The sequence below is a fragment of the Stegodyphus dumicola genome, chromosome 6 (assembly GCF_044657685.1).
Source record: "Stegodyphus dumicola isolate Sdum_Otavi_A_Nest chromosome 6, ASM4465768v1".
Classification (NCBI taxonomy): domain Eukaryota; kingdom Metazoa; phylum Arthropoda; class Arachnida; order Araneae; family Eresidae; genus Stegodyphus; species Stegodyphus dumicola.
In genome coordinates this window covers 6297545-6323233 of record NC_140773.1, presented here as the reverse complement: position 1 = coordinate 6323233, position 25689 = coordinate 6297545, and the positions used below count along the sequence as shown (strand labels likewise).

The following is a 25689-nucleotide window of genomic DNA, read 5'->3' as shown; positions in this document are numbered from 1 at the left end:
AGATCATGAGACATGTCATGTGACATTTTCCGGAAAATTCCGATCGTGATTTTAGCTAATAAGCACTTGGAAACAATTTCGCTGCTAAAGTGCAGAATCGCCCACTTTGTTTGGCGATTTTTACAAGAGTAAGAAGAATTGGATTTTTGTCAATTTTCTTTGACTTTTTAAGTGAAAATAGGTCGATGTGTACATGGATAAAGTCAAGAGTGTGCGCAATGCCATTTTTGTGCAATTCTGAGATTTTTTTTTTAAGTGAAAATAGGCGACGTGTACATGGATGATACCGTGTACGTGCAATTCGTAAAAACGCGGCAAGCAGTGGGCGATTCTGCACTTTGTCCCAATTTCGCACCTAATCTTCGTCATGATTAAGCACTTTTGTTCCATAAAAGTTCTAGCATAAGCGTAATTCGGCTAGCAGATTGTTTTAAAAAATTTTGAGTTAAAAAAAATTATATATGCCTTTACTCCGTGAAAACAAAATGGCGTCCCAAAAAAAAAAAAAAAAAAAAAAAAAAAAAAAAAAAAAGAAAAGAAAACTAGCAGGTTGCTGTATCAGGATTGGTCGCCAAATTTTCGCTAAAAAATCGCCAAGTTACCATAATCCGAAGATTCACCAAAATTTCCTCAGACTGAGCTGAGATATTCGCATTCCCCAATATCGAAAACCATTAAATCTTTTTTTTCGTAAAGGTATGTCTGAGGAGGGAATCTGAATTCACACAACGCCAGGTATGAATCGAAATCTATTAACCAGAAAGAGCATAATTAGGCATATTATTTACGAAAATATGTTTCAATTAGAAGTAGTTAATATGAAACGAGAATATTTTTCTCAAAAAATTTTAATGCAGAAAATTTAAAGTTCTGATCTGGTATTTAATTTTAAAAGAATTACGCGTAGTAAAAAAAAAAATCTTTTCGTTTCAATGGGTATTCTGTAAAATAATTTGCTGCTAGTAAAAAATAAATTACTTGATATCATGTCGCCAAACAGCATTGGTAATTGTTGAATTTTTTATAATTTGTAAAAGCTGAGAGGTATTTGTAATAATGTGTTTGTGTATTCTATTTTCTGAACATATGTTTAAATATGTTTAATTCTTTGTACACCGAAGGTGACTGGAGATTCGCCTCAAGAGTGAAAAGGATTAACATCCACAAATTCAACTATTCTTTCCCTTCAGGGTTCCAACTATTTATTGCCACGTTTAAGATGCTTCTGCAAATCTGTAAATCCAATGGTTTCATAATTTAACTCTTTGAAAACCGAAGTTTTCGCTAACCTGTACGCATAAAATACCGAACCGCCCGAAAAGGTTTTCGGAGAGTCGCAATAATTTCCTCCCCTCCCCCTCCCTTAACGCACAAAGAAGAGTGAAGATTTCAAATGTCATCCTGTCTATTTCCTAACAAATAAAGATAAGAAACCATAAATAAATCCTTTTAGGACAAGCTGTCTGAAATAAACTGAAACAATGCATTTGGGGAAACTGCACCTGCTACTGCATACCTTAGGGGAGGGAAGAAAACAACATCGGAATTTCGGCCGTTTTGGGCGGTTGTGGTCGTTTGAATGAAAGGCCGTCTGGGGCGTTATGGTCTTCAAAGAGTTAAAATACGAGTAAAAGAAGTTATACTAAGGTTTTAAACTGTTCGATTCATCTACGTCGAACTTAGTTGTATAAAAAGTTGTAAAGTTGTTGTATACTACTCAAACTTAGTTGTATAAAAAGGGTGAAATACGAAAGTTAATCATTGAGGTGTTAGCCTTGGCATTAATATGGAAAACCATGAGTTAATTTCGAGTCTGAAGAAAGAGGGAAATCAATTAAAAGTTCTTGAATTCCCACAAAATCTGTAGTGCTTGATTAGAGGATGTTCATGTGCAAGGTCACCTTGTCTGTTTTCACAGCTGGATTAAAAATTAATAAGAATGTTGAATTATTTCTGCTTCTATAAATTATTTATGAATTTCCTTCTTTTCGGTTTGTTAATAATATCTAAGAAGTAATGTAGAGCCTAACATGTAATTATAGAATATTCAGAAGAAAAATAAATTCACTTTTTAAAATAAAATAATTTAAATTTAGAATTTAGACTGTAAAATTTAGACTTTCATTATTAGGTTAGTTTCAGCCAGCTTCAATGTAAATGACCACAAGGCTCATTGAAATTGCTATGTTTTGGGAACTGGATCAAATGGCGAACTAACAAGTAATTACATATTATAATGCAGTACGTGATGCATTGCGTTGTAACTTAAGATTTTGTTTTTCTTTTCAGTATTCTTCTGTTCGTTTGCCATGTCCTTCAGTCTAAACTGCTACTGGCCGCAACTCTTCTACAGGATACACATGCGCGAAGTCTTCAAAATTTCATCATGGCAGCTTTCGACCTCTCCAGAGATCTGATGATCACTCCTAAAAGAATTCAATACGCGAGGTTAAGAGAGGAAGCTTTATATAAATCCTTGCTCGATTTGTCTCACAACAAACAAGATGAGATCAAGAATATGATAGTTGGTACCATATTCGAGATAAAAGACGAAGTTCTACAAAAGGCAGCAAACTTCAGGTTCCAAGGTAGATGAAAATAATTCAGAAATTATGTCAACCTTAGTTACTTACGTTATCAATTCCATTAGGAATATTTTTGGTTAAACGACACAAAGACCTATAAATTTAATTTCCGCCATGAAATGCATACAGTTCAGTTAAGGGGGCTCATACACCTTAAAAACTCTTATGATCTTCGAATATGTGACTTGCAAGAATTGAGATATTTTATTTATTTTAAAAGAAATTACTTACAACTTTTTACAGCTGACTACATAATATAGCTGCTTCGGGAACTAGTAACCAGAAAGTTTGTGGTGCCACAAATATTTTTGTAACTTAATCCGCTTTGTGTCAAAATATTTCGTCATGTTTCTGCCTTGCGCGCATGATATTTTAAAAATGGCTTAATGATCCGTACTTGAAAATTAATGGAATTCTTTATATGGGCACTATTTTTTTACTGAACCAAAACTTTGATGAATATTTTAACACTAAAAAATTTATGCACGAAAACATTAGATGTTTTTAATAAAATACATTTTAAAAGCACAACTCCAAATAAAATAAAAATTTAACGTGAAATTCTTAGGATTTTAGGTTCACAATAGCTTACAAATGTTATAAAAGCTATATATTAAATATGGAATTAAATTATGCAACAGAATGTTTTAAACTGTGCGCGCAAGGTGGAAACACGACGAAAAGTTTTGTCATTAAGCCGATTAAATTATAAAAATATTTTTGGGAACACAAACTTTCTGATTACTATTCCAGAAAACAGCTATATTATGTAGTCAGCTGTGAAAAGTTGGAAGTAATTGCTCTTAAAATTAATAAGTTATCCCAATTTTTGCAACAGTAACATATTCGAAGATCTTATGGGTTTTAAGGTGTACGAGTCCCCTTAAGTGAGATGTTTACAAATGAATTGATTTCATATATTTTAGCATAAGTTTTTTAACCGTCGACGTATGTAATTACTTCTATATAAACGTTTCCAATAAGGACACAAAATTTTCTGTTGCGTATTTGTACTATCGTATTTTGTCAAACATTATCAAACATTTGATGCAAAATATGTAATATTTAGAGATTTATCTTAATTTTTCATTTCTTTTAATTTTTATCGATATATTTGAGATTTCTTTCTGGAAATAAGCGTAAGTAAATAGAATGTTAATTGTTTTTACCCTCCACTAACTGCCGAGCTGTAAGATCGCTGAACACTGGTAGTTTGATATGAATTCTCTGGCGAGTCCCACCAGTAGTCAGGAGGTTTAAGACTGCTGAATGCTGTTATTTCGTTCCACTTTTGAGCCTAGAACGAATGGGCTGACTGCATGGTTGGCTTTTATACTATTCTCCATGTGTAACTTGAATACGAGCCACTTTCCCTTAGAAAGTCCTCTACGAAGTCATCCCTCCTCTTAGGCAGATAGCCGTCGTGTGCTTTGCCATAATTGTCGTTATGTCTTGCACGAGGGCTTCCTTTCCTTAGGCAAGATAGCTCTTGCGTGCTTTACCATAATCCATATAAAGTAATCAATTAGTTTTTCTGATATTGATCACATATTACTCTTTTGTTGTTCATGTGGAGTGTTTACGAGTTTCGTCTTTCATCATAGCGTAGTGTTTCTCTCATTTCGCAAAACGCGGTACAGTTAAATATTTGTTAAGATTAACAATTAAAATCATTCAATCTATCCTGCTTGAAAATTCTAAAACAGTGTTTTGAAAAAAAAAAAAAAAGAAAAAAGAAAAAAGAAAAAAAAAAAAAAGAAAATCCTATTCATTATCTTATTACGTAGCATTTTTTATTTTAAAAAAAAATGCATCACCAACATTTATGTATTTAATGAAACTTTGTCACAATTTCAGGTGCTGTTATAGACGAATACATTCAAGAATCCCTCACAGCTCGTGCCGTCCATATTTGTACTTCTGAAATAAGAGACATGGTCGTGGAACATGTTAATAAAGCAGTTTCGTCGAAATTGGCGTCTTCTATAGAATGGTTACAAGAAAAATTTACAGGTATTTACACATTTTCGATTTTTGTTGAGCTCTCGTGTCCTTGACATTTTATTTCAGCAATTAATTTTTCGGAAAAGGACTATTTGCCGAAAAGCTTAAGTTGCTTGAAGTTAACGCGATCGTTTGTGGAAAGTTGGAGTTACACTTTTAATAAATTAATAAAGCTCTTACAGTATATTTTACTGTAATCTACATTACTAAAATTATTTTTTATCTGGCAAATCTTTGTTGGTAAATCTTGTTTGTAGCTTACCGCTTCTGAGGCTTGTCGACATGTATTTAAAAACTTCTGATTGAAGTTAATTGTGCAACTTCTAACAAAAGAAAATTATAAGGCTGAAGCTTTCTGCTGATGGGGAAAACATTATGAAAGTATTTTTCTTTTGCGTTAAGTGAATGTATATTGATTATACATTTTTAACATCATACTACTAGTCCTAATCGTAATAGATATGTCAAACGTTTCTCACCAGCTCTTTAGTATTCTCTTCAGCTCTTTAGTAGTTAGTATTCTGGCATCAATTCAATGAGCACCAAGCTTGACTTAAATTTAAAATGTGGTTTTCTTTGTGATGGTTTATTACCAATATAAGAAATAAAACCTGCTTAGATGCAAGAGAAATGATGATCATATAGATCAGCAATGGGCAGCTAGAGAACTCTGGGCTCAACTAGAGAACCAAATTTTGTTAATAATCGAATTTCCAACTTTTCGCCTACATTTGTGGCGTAATTTTTTTTTTTAAATTAATACCACAAGAACCTTGAAGTAACTAGTATTTATTATTCCAGTATATATATTTAAAAAAGTACTTTTCTGTTATCGGGCTGGATTCAGAAGTGTACGTGTATGCACATGTGTATGTATCTGTATATACACATGCATGCATGCATGTATTCATACTGTTACGCAATGTACAGGCGCGGTGAGATAGCTTTCCCGCAAAGCAGTTTTAGGGTTGCCATAAATGGCAAGGGAAGGCGGGGTTGCCACATTTGGCGACAAAATTGGCTACATGTTATGGACGAATAGAGAACCTTCTGGAACGAATTCTTACCGGTTTAGCCCAGAATGTTTTCGAACACGAGCCGAATGCTATACAAACCCTGCTGGTCCGCAGTCAGAGTGCTCGTCGAGTGGACGAGTGAGTGTGCCTCATGTAGAGTGCGAGTTATTTAGTATCGAGTGTGTGGTGCCTCGTCTAGCGAGCTGATAGTCAGTCATTGAGCGAGTATCTCGAAGTCTAGCGCCGAGTTGGTTGTCGAGTGTATCGAGAGAGTCTTTTAGTGTATCGCGAATTAGTGCATCGTCGAGTTTTGTCTTAGACTGTGCTGAGTCGACAGCTATACTCTTGTGTATCGTCGAGTGCATCGCGAGTTGTAGCGTGGAGAGTCTCGAGAGTACGTGGAGTTCCGAGAACGACCAAGCAGAGTCGGGAGCTGTATTCTGGTGCTTTGCAGTGAAGCTGTCTCCACCGTGATAGCTTGATAACCTAAAGGCTGTGCGGCTGATCGTGTCAGCGTGTTTATAACAGTTCGACGATTGTAAAAACGTGTTTTGGAGCTGTCCTGATTAATATCGGCCAATAAAGTGTGTTTCGGTACCTCATCATCAAGTAGTGTCGTCGTTATTCACTCCAAATCCACACGAACCCCGTACGAACGTGAAGAAAGAAAATAACGTAACAACTGATGTCAGAAAAGAAAAACGCAACAATACATGCATTTCTGAATCCGGTCCCGATAACAGAAGAGTACCTTTAAATATTACGACGTTTTGTACTGCCCGAAATACCAATTGGCTCTCGTGGGGATAGAAATTGGCTGCCCCTGGCATACGTCTTGTGTACTCTAACGCTTATCGCAGTTATGGAGTAGAAAATAATTCTTCTGAAAGCGCTGAGTTTTCATTTAATTTTCCATCATAAACTATCTTATGTCAGAATAAAACTTAAGCATGTAGAGTAGGGCATATATTTAATTTTTGTCGCCTGCTTGGTTGTTCCTTAAATTTACCTTAGTCATGCTTCATTTGCGGTGTGCATCTCCAGAAGCAAGTGAACAGCAGCGATTTAAATTAAGATAACAGGCTGAGCTATTTGCTGTTAGTTACACGCTTCCTTTTTCACATAAACGTTCTAGTTAGCTTATCTAAAATTGCATATTGTTGAGATCTTAATATTGCGAATAGATGAAAATGTTTCGTTATCGATAACATCAACTTTGAAGATTTATTCCTTTCACGGAGAGGTACATGAATACTTCTGATTCTGACGATGCATAAATCAGAATCTCTCGAATGAATCGAACATTTTAATTGCAATAAGCATAAAATATATAAAGCTCTGAATTACCAAGATAACCTCCTTTCATTCGATAGTGAATCAAAATCTCATTTTATGCGTAAATATAAATTAAAAAATATATATTTTAAATGAGTTTCTGGTTACCAGTATTATATGCAGTACTGTTGTAAGAATTGGGATAACTTATTTAGTTTAAAAGCAACTACTTCCAACTTTTTACAGCTGACTAAATAAAAATAATATAGCTGCCTTCTGAAATAGTAATCGAAGTTTGCGTTGCCACAAATATTTTTATAATTTAATCCGCTTTGTGACAAAATGTTTCGTCATGTTTCCACCTTGCGCGCACATTTTAAAACATTCTGTTGCATAATTTAATTCCACATTTAATATATAGCTTTTATAATATTTGAAAACTACTATGAACCAAAAATTCTAAGAATTTCATGTTAAATTTTTATTTTATTTGGAGTTGAGTTTAAAAAATGTATTTTATTTAAAAAATCTGTAATGTTTTCGTGCATAAAATGTTTTAATATTAAAATATACATCAGATTTTGGGTTCAGTTAGAAATTAGTACCCATATAAAGAATTCAATCAAATTTCAAGTATGTACCATTAGCCATTTTTAAAATATCATGCGCACAAGGTGGAAACATGACGAAAACTTTTGTCACAAAGCAGATTAAATTACAAAAATATTTGTGGCAACACAAACTTTCTGGTTACGAGTTTCCAAATCAGCTATATTATGTAGTCAGCTGTAAAAGGTTGGAAGTATTTGCTTTTAAAATAAATAAAATAGCCCAGTTCTTGCAACAGACACATATTCGAAGATCATAAGGGGTTTAAGGTGTATGAGCCCCCTTAAACTCCTCCCAAGCAGTGGCTGATAGACAGCTAATCGCTAGTAATTCGACGCAAATTCATATTCCGACTAGTTGCACAGATAGATTTGCAGTTTCCCCATGTGTTACGTGAATGAGTCGGGTTCAGTTAAAAAGCGTTCTTCATTAAGCATCTCTTCCTTTAAGCAGATAGTCTTCGAGTGTTGTGGCGTAATTATATTTAGTTTAATTAGTTTTTTGTAACAATAATTTGTATGTAATAATTCGTAAAACGATGTTCAAATGTTTTGCTGAATTACATAGAATATTGTAGGATCAATCATATGTTTTGTAACGGAAGCATTGACTGAAGTTTCTAAATTTATCAACTGTTATAATCATCATTAGCTCACTGAAGTTTGCCAGCATTACTGAGTGTTTGCGTACTGAAGCTGGTTAACATTGCTTCTGAAGCCATAGAAAGTGTTATAATTATAATGCATATTTTGTTCCGGGTACTATTTTATTTGGCAGAACATGGTAGCTGTTTGAGTGTTTTCTCTGTGTCATTCGTGGGTAATGACTGATTGTGCTTGTAATAAGTTCTCCAGAATAGGTCATTTCTTTAGTCAGTTTTATCATTGCTTTGTGAAAATATATTAGCGTAACTCTTATCAGGAACTAGGTTAAATCACACTAGGTTTTGTCAGGAACTAGGCTCACAGCAAAAATTATGCAAAAATGTCTGCAAACATAATTTCCCAGACAAAAGTGAAAAATTGATTTCAGCAAGAACCTACTGACCATTTTCTAAATCCTGAACAGGTTTAACAAAATACTGAAAAAAATTCTGTTCATAAATTTTACACTTAAGAGTACGTGTTATCATTTCTAATATGTAAAAAGGAATCGTATCGTGTCGAAATAGAAAATATTACAACTCGCAAACCATAATAATATTTGATTTAAATTATTTTAACTCAAGTATGTACTTACGAGTCAATATTTCTCACTGTTAAGGGGGCTCATGCACCTTAAACCCCTTATGATCTTGGAATATGTGACTGTTGCAAGAATTGGGATATTTTATTTATTTTAAAAGCAATTACTTCCAACTTTTTACAGCTGACTACATAATGTAGCTGCTTTGGGAGCTAATAACCAGAAAACTAAATCCAGTTTGTGTTGCTACAAATATTTTTGTAATTTAATCCGATTTGTGACAAAATGTTTCGTCCTGTTTCCACCTTGCGTGCATGCTATTTTAAAAATGGCTAATGGTACATAAATGAAATTGGATGGAATTCTTCATATGGGCATTACTTTCTAACTGAACCAAAAATATGACGAATATTTTAATACTAAAACATTTTATGCACGAAAACATTAGTGATGTTTTTAATAAAATGCATTTTATAAACTCCACTCCAAATAAAATAAAACTTTAAGATGAAATTCTTAGAATTGTTGGTACACAGTAGTTTCCAAATATTATAAATGCTATATATTAAATATGGAATTAAATTATGCAACAGAATGTTTTAAACTGTGCGCGCAAGGTGGAAACATGACAAAAACTTTTGTCACAAAGATTAAATTGTAAAAATTATTGTGGCAATAAAAACTTTCTAATTACTATTTCAAAAAGTAGCTATATTATGTAGTCAGCTATAAAAAGTTGGAAGTAATTGCTTGTAAAATAAATAAGTTATCTTAATTCTTGCAACAGTCACATATTTGAAGATCTTATGGATTTTAAGGTGTACGAGTCCCCTTATTAAAAAAGGAAACCTTTGACAGCTTTTATGTTCAAAGCTAGAGTCTGGAAAGTGTTTTCAAACTCTCACGCGTTAATATTTTATATAAATTTCCCAAGCAAATTAAGCTTGATTTATGTAAACTAATTTCACATAACGTAAATTTTCATTATTAATTATAGTTTTTTCCTCTCTACAGGAACTTTAGAACGTTGTCTACTTAGTTTGGAACAGATGTGCTCAGAGGGAGATGAGAACAATAAGCAAGCGAGTGCAGCATTAAGGCATATATTAACGGCTGCTTATCAGGTACATAGCTTCCTTAATTTCCACTAGTGATATACAGTATGTTCGAAGAATGTAGCTTCGAGTTTTATTATATAAATATTAATTCGAGATGCGAACTTCGAATAGCAGTTTCATTGCAAAGTGGAGAGGTTTATGATGGCAGTTTTGATACTCTGAGCGGGAAGTTACTGTAAATATATATTTTTCTGTTTGTTAATACCGTAATAAATTAAATTCAAAATGTGCTGTAAAGCTGAAAGAGGTATGAGATAAGAAATTTACTAATATAGACAGCTTTTCGATGTAATTTCACCCAGAAATGTGCCAGAATTTAGCAACAAATTATGAACTAAAAGGGTACTATTCTGTTTTGAGGGCCGTAAGAAAATTGCAGCGAAAATGTATGCGCAAAAGCGCCAAATCTAGCAAACACGCCCATTTAACAGCGCGCCGAATCTAGCGTTGCATTGATTTCAGATTGCGTAAGTATATATAGTTCTATATTTCTTAAAACGCCATTGAAACACTAGTTTAATTTTTAAATCCTTTTTTTGATTTTAAATCCTTTTTTTGATTTTAAATCCTTTTTTGATATCCTATGGATTTAACAATTTGGGAATTGACCATGACAAAAAATTCAGCAATAGAATTTTGGGTAAAGTGCAGAATCACCCACTGCTTGACGCGTTTTAAGAATTGCACATACTCGGTATCCATGTGCACATAGACCTATTTTCACTTAAAAAAATATCCTAGAATTGCACAAAAATGGCACTGCGCACACCCTTGACTTTACCTATGTACACATCGACCTATTTTCACTTAAAAAGTAAAAGAAAATTGACAAAAATCCAATTGTTTCTACCGTTGTAAAAAAACGGCAAACAAATAACTGAGCGATTCTGCACTTTACCGAGAATATTTTCAAAGAAAAGGCATCATTCATTATAGAAAATTATGTTTGAACAACCAACGAGATGAAGTTATGCTTTAGCGATAAGTCGGTAGCGAAATAGCAATGCAGGCATCTATTAGTTATGTTTAGCAATTTTTATATAAATTATAACAATGATCTGAAATAGTTATTGACTCTTATGCTTCCATTCAGTCTCGTTTAGCCTTTTTCATATAAATTTAATAATAAAGTATTATGTGAAATTAACCTTTCATCTAAATTAAAACATCAATCTTAGGTAGTTATTTACTATACTTCCTTTCTTGCCGCAATTATTAGGGTTGCCGTAATTCGTTTTGGCAGCATTGGCATCACAATTTGGCGATTTTTTACGGCCCTCGAAACCGAACAGTACCACTAAAAGTTGCTGTGTTCGGAGATCAACTCCGTACTGTGTAAAAAAAGTGCTTCTTAATAACTTTGCAGTTGGTTGCATTAAACACTAATATATTCGCGAATTTTGTATTTGAAATTATGCATTTCTTTTTGCATTAAATTATTAAAATGGTAAAACTTTTTAACTATATCTTTTGCTTTTAATAAACCATATACATATAAAATATTTAAGGGCTGTAAAAGTTGTAAATGACCTGTAAAAGGTGTAGAGAAAAAAAGTTGTAGATGACCTGGGTTCGATTCCAAGCGAACGAACGTAACGTGTGGATGCGAGCAAATTTTCCTTAAAACATCGTCCACGAAGGCTTCGTGGATCATCCTTCGCAAATAACCTTTTTACCGTAATCAAACATACATAAAAGGTTAAATTTTATAATTACTGAACCTATTAAATCTCGGAACTGAAGCTTGCCGTTGTAAAATTTTACACACATATTTTAGAAACGCTGTTTCAGAAAGTATATGTTTAACATTAATATTAAAGAAAACTGAGCTTGTAGCTGTCAGTTCTGAACATACTGTAAAATAATTGTGCGGCTTTTTTATTTATAATCAATTATTGATGCCTTCGGTATTTCGGTTATGATGCATTAAATGAGTATGAATTGGTTTTTCAGGTTGAAGTGTCCTTCCGCAACAGTGCATCTATATTCTGGTTCTTCATGCAAAAAATGCAACAGGTAAGAAAAAGTATATATTTATTATATATTTTTATTTAGGTGCTTGCTCACTTGAGACAACACTTAATTTTTTTATCTTATTTTTTTTTTAATTTTAGTTGCAAGTTTCGTGCACGGGCGTTACATTGAAATAAATGCACAACTGTGTTCTGATATGCTAATTTAATGCATACCTACGTTTTTAAGTCTTTTTTATTAAATCAGCGTGTACGTCACTCTGGGGCGGTTAATTAAAATGAAATAATACCATGGCAGTTTTTCCCGCATCGTTTTGTATTGTCATTTTAAATTTAAGATTTTTTATTGTATCTTTTTTTTTTTTTTTTTAGTGCGAATTCTTTAAACTGCTAAACTAACCTTAACTGCTTATTTTAAACACTGATTGCCTACTAAGGTAATATTGCAACTTCTTTTCAATCCCGCATTTATATTTCTGAATTTAAGTTTAATGAGTTTTTAACTTTATTGGTAAAATCTTCAAGGAACTGGAGTGCAATCTAAAATTTTTCAGGTTGCAAGTTTATTTTTCATAGACAATCTTGTAGCTGTTGTTATTAGTGGTAGTCAGACTGTCAGTCGAAAGTTGTTAAAATACTTCATAAAAGACGTTTAAAAGTTCATTTTGACTTTTACGTTCTGACGATGGAAGTTCGTTGAGTTTTGAGAATTTTGTTCTGTGCAAAGGAAAACTTTTATAATATGAAAACTTTCAATATTTTCTTAAATATTAAAACTTCCATATGTTATCTAAATAGTCTATTGCAAACTTTCTTTAAGTTATGCTCAGTTTTTGAAAATACGGTTGCTGCAAAAGTAATTAAAACTGAAAGCCAAACAGTTTAAGCTTTTAATTTTTCGGTACTTTTCCGTTTCGCAGGCGCAAATCTCGCCAAGCAGACTTTATTGGCGACAACAATACAGTATACACATAAAAAATGTTAAAAAGTGTTAGTTCTAAGAACTTTTAATTTTGAAGGCATAAACATTTTAATATCGTTTAAAATTTTGTAAAAAGCCAATAAATAAAGACACTAAATTTGTAAAATAACATTAATTTAAGAATTTACTATGCTTTCATAGTTCAACATCCTGATTCGCCGGTTCGTATCACGTGACCCCATGTGATCTCATCTAACGTTAACTACGCTACAAAAATCTATTTCTCTCAGTAATTATCTACATTAATTTCTTGTTTAATCTTAATTTAGAATACAAATTTAAATTCAAGAATTACTTCAATTCGTACGAATAACTTATGTAAAACCGCAGTGCTTTATTTCGCTAGTGCATTTTCATTAGAATTGATGAATTTAACCCTTGACTTTGCCTTTTCTATATTTTCGTCTTTGGGTGAGCGGTGTGATGACATCTTAATTGACTTAATTACCGCGAGTGGCCTTAGGGCATAAATTTGACATATCTGGTAAAAATTCTATGTAATTATATGCCAGTATTGAAAGAAACAATCAATATGATAAGAAATGGCTGCGACTTGTTTTAAAAATGAGGTGTAAAAGGTTACCAGCGAGGATATTCTGTTTGGCATCAGTTGTACCATTACTGGCGACTTTATCGCCTGCGCCGGCAAAACGGAAAAGTACCAATTTTTCCGTTATTGAAGATAATGCCATTTTTTAACCTTGGTTGATATTCAAAACTTCTGTGTAATTCTATATAATACATATATGTATTATATAGAATTACATAGAATGAATATGTATATAGAATTCTATATAATTCTATATAATACATATATGTATTATATAGAATTACATAGAATGTATATGTATATAGAATTCTATATATTGTATATAGAATTACATAGATGTATTCTATATAATACATCTATGTAATTCTATATAATGGTAAATAATATAACATGATTTACAAATCATGTTATATTATTTACCAATAATATTAAATAATATTTATATTAAATAATATAACATGATTTACAAATCATGTTATATTATTTACCAGCCAGTATTATATACCTGACGTAAGCAACGTTATAATCATATTTAAATTCAACTTACCTCACTTGCGCCATCGATCCCCGTAAAATTTAACTTATTTTTATGTTTCCTGTTGTAATGCAATATTTAATTTTTTATTTACATACAGAACCGTTTAGATACTTTTTATTTCAAACAAAGTATGTTTAGGAAATATAAAAAAAAGGTTAAAAAAATATTAGTTAATTTAAAATAGTGTCTCTAAGTTTTTTTTTTTTTTTTCTTATGTACTTTAAGTGATTGATTTAATGCGGAGTATTTTCTTTTTTCTCAGTTAAATATTTTAAATTAAATATTTGCATTACAAAATAAATGTGAATAATAAGCTGCAATTTAATGAACTGACGTGCGTGTAACTTGTAAATCTAAAAATTAACAAAGTTAAATCTTTTAGAAATGTAATATATACGTTTCCTAAAACCTTAACTTTTTCTATCGCTAATCCAGTACGCCTGTACTAGGATGCTAAGGAAAATGTGAACAATGGTAAATAAACAGTTTATGCGTGTCTACGTTACTCAAGTCGGTTAAAACTAGATCTTAAAGAAAAAAACTAGACAATATGCATTTCCGTTTGATGCTACACGTAAAACTTGTTGTAACAAAGCAAAAAATGCGCCAGTTCTCATATAAATAGACCTGCCAATTTTGTCGTTTCTTCCGCTCTTAACATTGTTTATCTCCCTCTTCGCAGTTGACCTCTTTTCTATGGCTAACATTTAATCTTAAGAGATTATTCCCGATATAGCTAGAAGAAAATGTATGGATTTCTCTCTTGTTGCAAAATAATTTAATTTGCGTTTAATTTTTTTGCAAAATAATATAGATTTAATTTTTTTAGCAAAATAATTTGCCCTCACAGTTCCGCGATTTTAGGGAGTGGGGGTTTCTGATGAGAGATGATTTTAATGCATCGTTAGTAATAACCATATTCTCACGAAACGGTTAAGAAAGTCGTAGAAAATAGGTGAAGTTCCTTAATTAAATGATATCAAAAATATGCAGCTTTACTTTCTTTATGTAGTTACAACTTTCTACGTATTTTGGTGGAGTATAATGCTGCTAGGCTTATGATCATTAATTTAAATCGTTGATCGCCAACAGTAATTTATTCCTAGGAAATTGTCTGTTATATGTATTCCTAGGAAATCTGTTAAATATTATATAAGTAAATTGTAATTGGTAATAATTAATTTAGTTATCGTATACCAATCTAAGCAGCAACTGAGCTAGATTTCCGTTTTGAAAGTTTTATATACGAATAGTTTTTGTGAGTGATTTAAATTTACATTTATAATTATCAATATTTTAGTTTATCTTCCAAGTAAATAAATTGCTGATTTCAATAACTCAAATTGATTTTATATTTCTAGCTCGCAGAAGTGCTTCCTTGGAAATTACCGGTTGCTATCGATTCTCAGTGGAAAAAAGATGTAGCACTTAGAATGCTGACCAGCCTTAACGAATCTCATTTGGCACGTTCGATATGTCATCAACTCCAGCAGAAAGTCCGATCCTCTCACGAACGCTTTGTTGCATCATTAACACAGCTAGAAGAACGCCACCTCGACAGGCTCGAGCAAAGGGAGAATGAAAGGAAAAATGTAATTTTCTTTTAAAAATCCTAAAATCTAGTTTACCAGCCCATTCATTACCATTGGCTTATACCTTAAATGTGGCCTTGTCTACCAGTTCTTCCTTAGAAATTTTAAGCATCTTCTTATCTGTAGGTCTGCACTTTACCTATATCTACTGTACTGGAATAAGAACTGTGTATGGATTTCTTCCATTTTTTCTTGTTCCGTTACGGCACGTTATTGTAGCATTAAAATTTTTCACGTAGATTGGCAAATATTATTTCTGAGAGCATTTTCCCTCGCGTGCTGCATAACCTGTCTTTCAAATTATTTGTAACTAAGCGATTTACAAGCATTATATACAGTAAGAGCCCGCTTAACGCGGGGGATACGTTCCATCAAAGTAGAGCGTAATGCGAAACAGCGCTAAACGAGGCTATCTTTACATGTAAATATTGGGGTTAGGGGAAGATGGCTAGGAAATTGGTTAGGTATTAAATTTAAAAAGTATGTTTTTTTAATAAAAGTAAAACCAAACATTTATTTCTTAAAGCCCAAATTAATACCACATTATTATTTCTTGCAAAAATAAAAACAAAATATAAATAACAAAACGAATATTCTTAAAAAAAAAAAAAAACAAATAAAATTCTAAGTCAGTCATATTTAGTTAGCCTTCCGCGTTTTCAGTGTTCTGCCTTTTTGTGACAAAAGCATCTAATGTTGTTTGCCTTTTTCTTTTGCGTTGTTCTCTTAAAAGTTCTTCATAAACGGATAGAGCATCTCTAACACCACGCCTTACTTTTGAGCTCCTGTCAAAATTCGGATCATTTTCAATGAATTGATCCATTATTTCAGTTATGGTAGACAAACTCCTTTTTACAAACGCCATCGAAAGTTCTTTTTGCTCTTCTTCTGAATCACTGCTGTCAACATTTTTGTTTTCTTCTTGTTCAGTTAATTCCTTGAGCTCATCATTAGAAAGACTAGCCGCTGCTTCTTGAATTATTTCTTCGACATCTTCCACATTTATCCCTTCAAAATATGTCTGTACAATACCGCACCAAACAAGAAATACAAGTACACTCTTTCGGATATGTATTTGAAACCTATCGCTGCATAATATTTCGGGGAATCCCCGTATGCTGCGAGCGATTTCGTGGAATCCCCGGGTTGAAATAAAAGAGCGCTAAACCGAAACAGCGTTAAGCGGGGTCTTACTGTATATACATTTATTAACGTTTTTACCAATCGTGTGTGTGTCAATAAAAGTAGTTCTTAACATAATGCATGTTGTACCTGTGTAACATAATTTACTCGTACTTATTTAGTTCACTTTTTATCATCGCAAACAGTTCAGAATTGGGCTATCTGATTAACTCAAAGCAGATTAGGGTTATCTGTCTATAGGAAAGGAAGCCTTCGTGGAGGATATTTTAAGGCTCGTATTCGTGTTGTATTTTGGCTCTTCTCGCGTTTTAGTTTGGTTCGTATTTACATTGCCATTTGGGATAAATTTCAACAGCAGCAGCGATCAGCCTGCAGTTCAGTATTGAAAAATGAAGTTTTGTGGCGAAAGCTGTCGTTGGAAGGTTAAACCTCTGAACGACATGACTACGTCAGTACAGTTTAACATATACTCATCCAACATGGCGGCCCACCAGCAGCCGAGCGGTAAAGTCGCTGAACACTGGTAGTTCGGTCCGAGAATCGAATCCCGCGAACGGGCTGGCTGCATGGGTGTTTTCTTGGTTTTCCTCATGTATAACGTGTATACGAGCCAGTTCCCTCTACAAAGGCCTCCACGAAGGCATCCCTCCCCTTAGGCAGATAGCCCTCGAGGCTTTGCCATATCACTCACACATTCAACATGGCTCTGAGAATATACGTATATTATTGAGGAAAGCACGTAATACCCAAAACAATGTACATATATTTTCACAGACGTGCTGAGTGGGTATTACCTTATAATTAAAAATCTTTAACTTAATTATCTTATTATCATCCTCATGACTAAAAGGTTATGAAAATAAAGAGTAAAATAAGCAGTTATACCAATGTAGCTAACAAATATGTTTAAATAACGCTCTTCATGAGTAGAAGCAAAAATGAGTTCTATGTAGAGGGATAATATTCTTGGAAGATACATTGTTTTAAATGATAAAATGTCTTAAAAATCTTTTTCCTTAAAACATAATTCTATCACAACAGACGTATATTTATTACAGGTAGGAATTCTGGTAGTTGTGCGACATTAACTTGGGATTAATTTGCATCAAAACGGGCAAAGGTTTTAAACTGTTGCTTTTGTTAATGCATAAAATTTTAAATGTTTTTCTCTTCGCATTTTCTTGTTGTAGTTTTACCGTAAAAATATAACATAAAATTTCATTAAAAATATTAATTTCTTTCCAGGTCCGTTGTTTGTACGCTCCCCAAGTTGCTAAACTTTCTTTGGAAAGTTCTTCATTCAAAGATGCGGTTCAGTACGGTAAATATCTATTTAATATACAGTTCAAATAACCATATATGGAAAACTGCCGTTATTATTAAGTTTGGAGACAAACGGGCTACCACATTTAAAACTGCATATATTTTCAGGCAATCCGCCACTTGGACAAGAATTAGGAAGAGGTCATTTTGGAATCGTCTATTCATGCAAGTCATGGGCAGGCCAAAGTTGCCTAGCAGTCAAAAGTGTAGCTTTGCCTACCGATAAGCACTGGTACAGTTTAGCTATGGAATTTTTCTACCACAAGTAAGTTTCTTTAATACACACAGTTCCTGACAATTACTTGAATATTAACAGTAACTGCCTGAAATAATTCGTGACATACGATTTCGATGGAAAAAAAAAATTATCGACTGTAGCTAACTAAAAGCAGCACATTTTCATGATTGAATTTTTGATAAAAAGAAGGCCAAAGATTTTAATAAATATAGCATTAAAAAGTTGCGAAAATTAGTTAATTGTTGAAAAGGACCCTTAGTCTAAAGTAGGGGTTCTCAATCAGGAGGAGGGGAAATGCCATACTTTCAAGGGGCGAATACAGTCAACCTTTAATTTAGCTGTCAAGTGTTTAGCTTTTGTTTATGAATACAACAAAATTGCTTTTATTTAAATTTTGTTTGTTTATGAACATTTTTATACCTTTTTGTTTAATTTTTAGAGCAATTAAAAATAATTTAAATGTATATGTATTTTATATATTATAAATGTATGTTACGGTGAAACACCGAAATCTGGAGAATGTCGACTTTCACCGGTGAATGTCAACATTCACACAGTGTCTTGGTGTATGTCCGAAATATTTTCCAAATACTCTTATTTCTGACTTACACCGGTCAATGTCGACATTCACCATGTACTAATGGTGAATGTTGAACATATAACAATATTATATTTTCTTCTCCGTAATTCAGTCGCGAATAAACACACTTGAGACTTGAAATAAGAACTTAAGAACATGAGAACCTAAAACACACAATACATTCAAGATGAGAAAGGAAAATAATAGAAGTTATAAACTTTAATTATACAGTACGTTCTAAATGAGAAAATAAAATAACAGTCATAAAAAACTTACTAAATTACGTGATTCAAATCTTATTTATTGCAACAACTTAAACTATTATGGCACTTTATGACCTCTCTTTTCGACCTTCACCAGAACATATCTGTGATTGTCGACATACACCGGTGAGGGTCCGAATATACAAGAATGTAGTGCAATATTCGATCTTTCACCGACGTATTTGGTGAATGTTGACATTCTCCGGAGAAAGTCGACATTCTCCAATTTCGGTCTTTCACGGTAACATGTATATGTATTTTATATATTATTATATAAGTAAATGTATATGTATTTTTCATATTTGTTAAAAGACGAAAGGAATGAATGATTGATCTTTCAACAATGGTGAAAGAGGTGAGAAACAGGCAGAGAACCGCTACTCCAAATAACTGCAATTATTGTTTTTCTCTTTAGTTATTTTTTAATTAGTGCTAAATATTGATATATTAAATCATCATGTACAAACATGTATTGAACGGATAACATTATAAATTGCCAAGTTAAATGAATGTCTATAGTCGTACATATTTGCTTAAAACTAAGGATTGTCAAAATTGAAGCATTCTGAAGAAGTTAGTCCTGAATTTATCGTAAAGGATTATATAACTCGATAAATATAAAATATGTATTACACTCTAACAATTTTTATAAATATCCTAATTACTATATCCATAATTATTTAATTGTAACATCAACCAGCTTTAAAGAATTTATTCATTAATGCCACTGACTCACTGAAACCGCCAAGCGATAGTTATTTCGTTACCTATATTTTAAGAGGGTTTTTCTGTATGAAGTCGGTTCTCGATGGAAATTTCTACTCGGAGATATTGATCTAGACGGATAGTTTTAGAGTATTTCGCCATTCTTAATAATCCAAGTATAGATTACAATTTTCAATCCGTATTTTTTTCATTTCATACCATTTCCGAATTTTTAGAAATTAAGTGAACAAATTTATTGCGGTAATTTTTGAACGCTGTTTTCTGTCAAAAGTTTTAGAACTTTTTGATAAAATTTAAGGCGCGGTTGAAAAGCAAAAACTGCTTAGCTATTTCTTATTGGATCAAACAGCGCTTATTATTGGATTTGCAAAATCTCTTATGAAATATTTAAGAATTTTGCTTCACTTGAGTGCGTCTCTGAGAAATCTGTGCGTACGTCTAAGAATTTTGCACAGGAAAGCATAAAATGTATATGTTACCGTGAAAGACCGAAATTGGAGAATGTCGACTTTCACCGGAGAATGTCAACATTCACCAAATACGTCGGTGAAAGATCGAATATTGCATTACATTCTTGTACATTCGGACCTTCACCGGTATATGTCGACAATCACAGATATGCTCTGGTGTAGGTCGAAAAGAGCAGTATATGTACACGCTGCCATTGCAAAAGGAAGTGTTCCACAAATAAACGCAGTTGTGAAAGCAAGGCCTCTTGTGCAATTCAAAGTGTCATAATAGTTTAAGTTGTTGCAATGAATAAGATTTGAATCACATAATTTAGTAAGTTTTTAACTTCTATTATTTTCCCTTCTCATTTTGAATGTACTGTGTGTTTTAAGTTCTTATATTCTTAAGTTCTTATTCTGAGTCTCAAGTGCGTTTTTTCGCGACTGAATTACGGAGAAGGAAATATAATATTCTTATATGTTCAACATTCACCATTAGTACATGGTGAATGTCAACATTGACCGGTGTAAGTCAGAAATAAGAGTATTTGGAAAATATTTCGGACATACACCAAGCGACTATGTGAATGTTGACATTCACCGGTGAAAGTCGACATTCTCCAGATTTCGGTGTTTCACCGTAACATATATAATTTAACTTATCAAACCATAATGAATATTTTGGTAATGGAAAATTCTGCTCTAGGATGGCCGTAGGTAATGAAACTTTGTATTTACAGAACTCAAAGTTGAAGCAGCTTTTTCTAATCCTCCTCTTTGTGTTGAGAAACTTCGGAATTGGAAGTCTGTGATAATAAGCAATGAACGAAATAATGAGCTGTTTTTGCGAATAGATTTTTTAAACATTACGTACACATGGTAGTTAATTAAGTAGGAAGAAGTTTTGTTTACAGCCTAATTATATCGTTTTGAGGTTAAAGATAACTTTATAAAGGGAAAAATATGCCAGCTTTAACTCATTTTCTGCTTTAAAAAAGGCTTAAATTGAGTTACGTGACGTCTAAAAAAATGCTTTACGCGGTGGTGTCATCCTAATTAACCTTTATAAATATATATTTTTAGTCAAAATTAGGTATATAATCAGAGTGTATTATTTATATTGGGTTAAAGCATGTCTGTAAATCTATAATAAAATAATATTCAAACTATTAGTAATTAGGAAGTATTACAAATGCATCATCTGTAAAATTATTCCTGAAATTTATAAACTAATAGGGGTTTTTACTCTCTGTAAATTAACGTACAATTTTTTAACCAATATTGATAAATAATAAAGAATGCTATTTATTAGAATATGAACGTACTTAAAGTTATTTAATTTTGTAGATAAAAAACATTTTACTACAGCTATTTCTCTTGATGCCTTTAATTGATTGGTAATTGTCATTTTCAGCAACATTTCATAACTTCATTTTTTAGCGACTTGAAATCAACCAGTTATTTTTTTCCTTGTAGAAATACCCCTGAACATCCCCGGATAGTCAGGTTATGTGGAACAGTCATTGATTACAAACACGACAGACGTCCGACTGTCCTTCTAATCATGGAGAGACTAAGCAGGGATTTATATTCCGCATTATGGAACGGACTTCCTTGGATGCAGAGGTTACAAGTAAGTGTACTTTGGATCCTGTTCTGCAATCGTTTTTACATAGTACATTTTTCATCCTTCGCTATTCAGTATATTTCCGCCACTACATTTGGGGGAATTGTGCATCTGTCCCTACACTGGCCTCTCGCCTTTGGGGAAACTTTCAGAGGAGGCATGTTTTTAAAATCCACTCTTGTGCCTCGTGTGACAGGTTGATGTAAATTTATGATATGTAACGGGACTTCTTGTTAACTTTTTGGACAACTAAGGATAGAATATAAACTATTTCTTCCATCTTTCTAAAGTTCTATTACATCCAATAAGTTTCATAATTAAGAATTGCCCATGTTCGGCTATCGTGATTACGAATATATTTGCGTTTATTGTTTTGACGAGAATGCGAAATTCGACTTTAAAGCATTGATTACTTAAAACTTTTTATTGATTGTTAGGAGTTTATAAATGCTGATAAAATTCTTACCTCGTAATTTAAACAATATTTAAGATCCACGAATGACTGAGCTGACAAAATTATTATAAAAATTATTCACCGTTAACTAGGAATTCTTTTCAAGCTCAACCAATTGGTTATCTTGTGTATATATATATATATATATATGTGTGTGTGTGTAATAATAAAATTCCATAATCAAAAATACACATAAAATTCCAATTCTATGTTCTTTTCATTTTTAATGGCGATGTTCTCTTATAAGTACGTGGAATTAAATCACCAGCCCCGTAGTCAAGTTCTTTTTCCCGCCTTTTCTACACGTACAGTTTTAGAATGTTCTGGAGATATTTAAAGCGAACTGGATTGGCTGACGAGGCTGACGTCATTTCTTGGAAGCTCCGCCTTTCCAGAGGCTATAAAAAGACTCGAAAAAGGAATATCGGGGCTTTTTCTTAAATGTCACGATGCAGTAAACTTCATACAAAAAGTTATTAGTAATTGTTTTTATTTACTCCGGATATCTGATTTTTGTAACTGCTATTTCTCCTGAATAATAATAAATGGATCCTGTTTTTTAAACTTATCGTCTGATTATTTAAGCTACGACTAAAGGTGATACATCAGATATATATATATATATTTGTGTGTGTGTGGGTGTTAGATCTTGCTGCATTGTTTTCATGACCAAATCCCACTTAAAGTCTGTTTTGAGAGTCTACTGCCGTAAAGTAACTTTCGTGTATTTCTTCTCAGGCTGATATATTTTTATATATTTTTGTTCATAGCTTATCTGGGAAAAGGCTTCAGTGTCATTACTAAATTTTGTAATACGGTTCGAGATTGTCAGTGTCTCATTTGTTGTACGAGACCCTCGACGTTGCATTAAAAAAAAAAAAAAAAAAAAAAAAAAAAAAAAAAAAAAACTTTATTACTCTTTCACTGTCATAAAAATATTTTCATTGTTCGTTGTAAAAGTCGCCTTGAATACCTGAACACGTGATGCATTGGAGAAATATGGATTAATTTTAATACTTTGAATGTTTTACTGTTTATTTCTCACCTGAGCATAAAACTAAGCACTTCCAGATATAGTTGAGTATTACTCATAAAAACAATGTATAGAGTATATTTCTGCATGTAAAACAGTTTGATTTTTAAATTATTTTTCTTCAGGCTCTTAAAATTTCGTAATGTTTTCTTTTAAATGTATTTTCAGGTTGCAATTGATGTTATTCAAGGGATCCGTTACCTGCATAGTCAAGGCTTAGTACATCGAGATATTAAATTACATAACGTGCTGGTACGTAGATTGAATTATTTTTCAGCTTTTACTTTTGATTAAGACACTTTTTTTACCTTTTTTTTTACTTTTTTACTTTTTTACTTTTTTTTTTTTTTTTTTTTTACTTTTTACATTTTACTTTTGAGTTGGTAGCATAAATTTCGTTGTTTCGAGAAATTAAAAGCCCAAAGATTTGAGATTGGATTATGGCAAAGCATACTAGTCCTGTCTGAGGTGAGAGATGTCTTTTTTGAGGACTTTCTAAGGACAACTAACTGGCTATTCAGGTTAAATTTGGCTAAGGTTACGAAAACTCCCGTTCTCGGGGATTTGAACTTGGAATGGACTGCCAGTGTTTAGGAGTCTTTTTCTCTTTCCACATCACTAGCGCGCCTGCTTAACGTGTTATTCTTTGGAATTAAGCACAGATATAAATAATATTGTGCCGCATTTCCTATTATGCGGGAAATAAAATTATTGCATGTTGTAGAGTCATTAGGTTAACTGGAAGCAGAAAAGATGAAAAATAGCAAACGCCTTCGCTGGAATCGAACCACGGACCTCTGGAATACCATCCCAGCGTGCTACTGTTACACCACGAAGGCACGCTAGGAAAGTGGGAGAAATACCTTATATACTCCCCTTTTCAAAGAGCGACAATGGGTTTTAGGGGACCTAGTCGCCAAATCCTGGGTGTGGAGAATCATCATCTACAACCCTTTTAGTTCGTGCGCCACTTGTAGAGTCATTAGGTCAATTGGAAGCAGAAAAGATGAAAAATATGCAACGGCCTTCGCCGGGACTTGAACCACGGACCTCTGGAATACCGGCCCAGCGTGTTACCGTTACACCACGAAGGCACGCTAGGAAAGTGGGAGAAATACCTTATAATGTACATGCAAATCATTTGGAAGGAAACACTGTCAATCTGTAGAAATCATCTTCGTAAATTTAAAAAAAAAGTTCAAGCTATTTAACAAAGTTTTAAACTAATGCTTGTTAAACTTTTGATGTTAGAAACTTCTGAAATCTGATGTTTCCAGTTTTTGAATGACGCTACCGTACAGTGCCACAGCAATGACCATCCACTTTGCTTCGTGAATTGTCAGTTCTGATACCTGCAGCAATTACCTGCTATAAAATCTTTAATTTATATTTTAATCCAAAACACTGTGTTACTAAAAGCAATATATCGCATTTTTTAGTAGTTTATTTATTTGAAAGTGATGAAATTATCTCAGTTTCTTGTTTACTTCGTTTCGTGGGGAGGATCTTTCAGAGATTTTTTTTTCCATGCGTCGCTCACTTGCGTGAGTCGGTAAAAAGGCTGTAGACGCAGAATAAATTTGCAAAAGTAGGCTGTGAAACGGTGCTAATGATGTTGTATAAAATTCAAAGTTAGTTTTAGAGTAATAATGCTGAAGTTGCAAATGTATTGTAGAGTAGCAGTGTTAATACTGCACTTGAGGAATAATAGATTGATAAGGTGCAATATGCCTTTCATGAGATATCTTCTGTAGAGACTGGTGTCCGCCGATAACATCGCGGCATAAACATCGCAGACGAAAACGTCGCGGAGAAAACAACGGAAGGCGAAAACGTCGTGCTACAAAACATCGTGGGAGAAAACATCGCAAAGAGAAAACATCGCAGTTCTAAAACATCGTGGTACAAAATATCGTCATCGAAAATAAAGCGGTTCAAAAACTTCGCAGTTTAAAAACATCGTCGTCGAAAATATCTTGGTAAAAAATAAAGTATCTACAAATCATCGCATGACGATAACATCGCAGACATGCTTTATTTTTTTCAGGCTTTAATAGTATTTGTAAATGGATATTCCTATAATGATTGAGCGCAAGATGGAAAGAAGGATAATTTTTACTTTATTTTTTATTAACTAATACATTTTTGCTGATAAAGTAAGAAGGAAACTTAAGCATAGAAAAGTAATGCAACTTATAGCACTTAACAGAATTTTAAAACGACATAGTTAACTAACAAAGTTCATTAATAAATTACTTAAGCTTTTACTAGTAATTTTTCATGAAAAGTATAATCTAAAAAAAGCCTGAAAAAAATAAAGCATATCTGCGATGTTATCATCATGCGATGATTTGTAGATACTTTATTTTTTACTACGATATTTTCGAAGACGATGTTTTCAAACTGCGAAGTTTTTGAACGGCTTT

General features: G+C 32.8%; 1 protein-coding gene across 1 annotated transcript in view; it reads left to right on the top strand.

Moving 5' to 3' along the window:
* LOC118198861 (dual serine/threonine and tyrosine protein kinase-like) overlaps positions 1-25689 on the top strand; it is a 131780-nt gene that overhangs the window by 101177 nt on the left and 4914 nt on the right. The window contains exons 6-14 of the mRNA XM_035370643.2: positions 2290-2588; positions 4443-4598; positions 9689-9798; positions 11746-11808; positions 15197-15427; positions 17816-17891; positions 18002-18158; positions 21626-21782; positions 23432-23515. Coding sequence (XP_035226534.2) covers positions 2290-2588; positions 4443-4598; positions 9689-9798; positions 11746-11808; positions 15197-15427; positions 17816-17891; positions 18002-18158; positions 21626-21782; positions 23432-23515 — 1333 coding nt within the window. The remainder of the gene's footprint in view (positions 1-2289; positions 2589-4442; positions 4599-9688; positions 9799-11745; positions 11809-15196; positions 15428-17815; positions 17892-18001; positions 18159-21625; positions 21783-23431; positions 23516-25689) is intronic.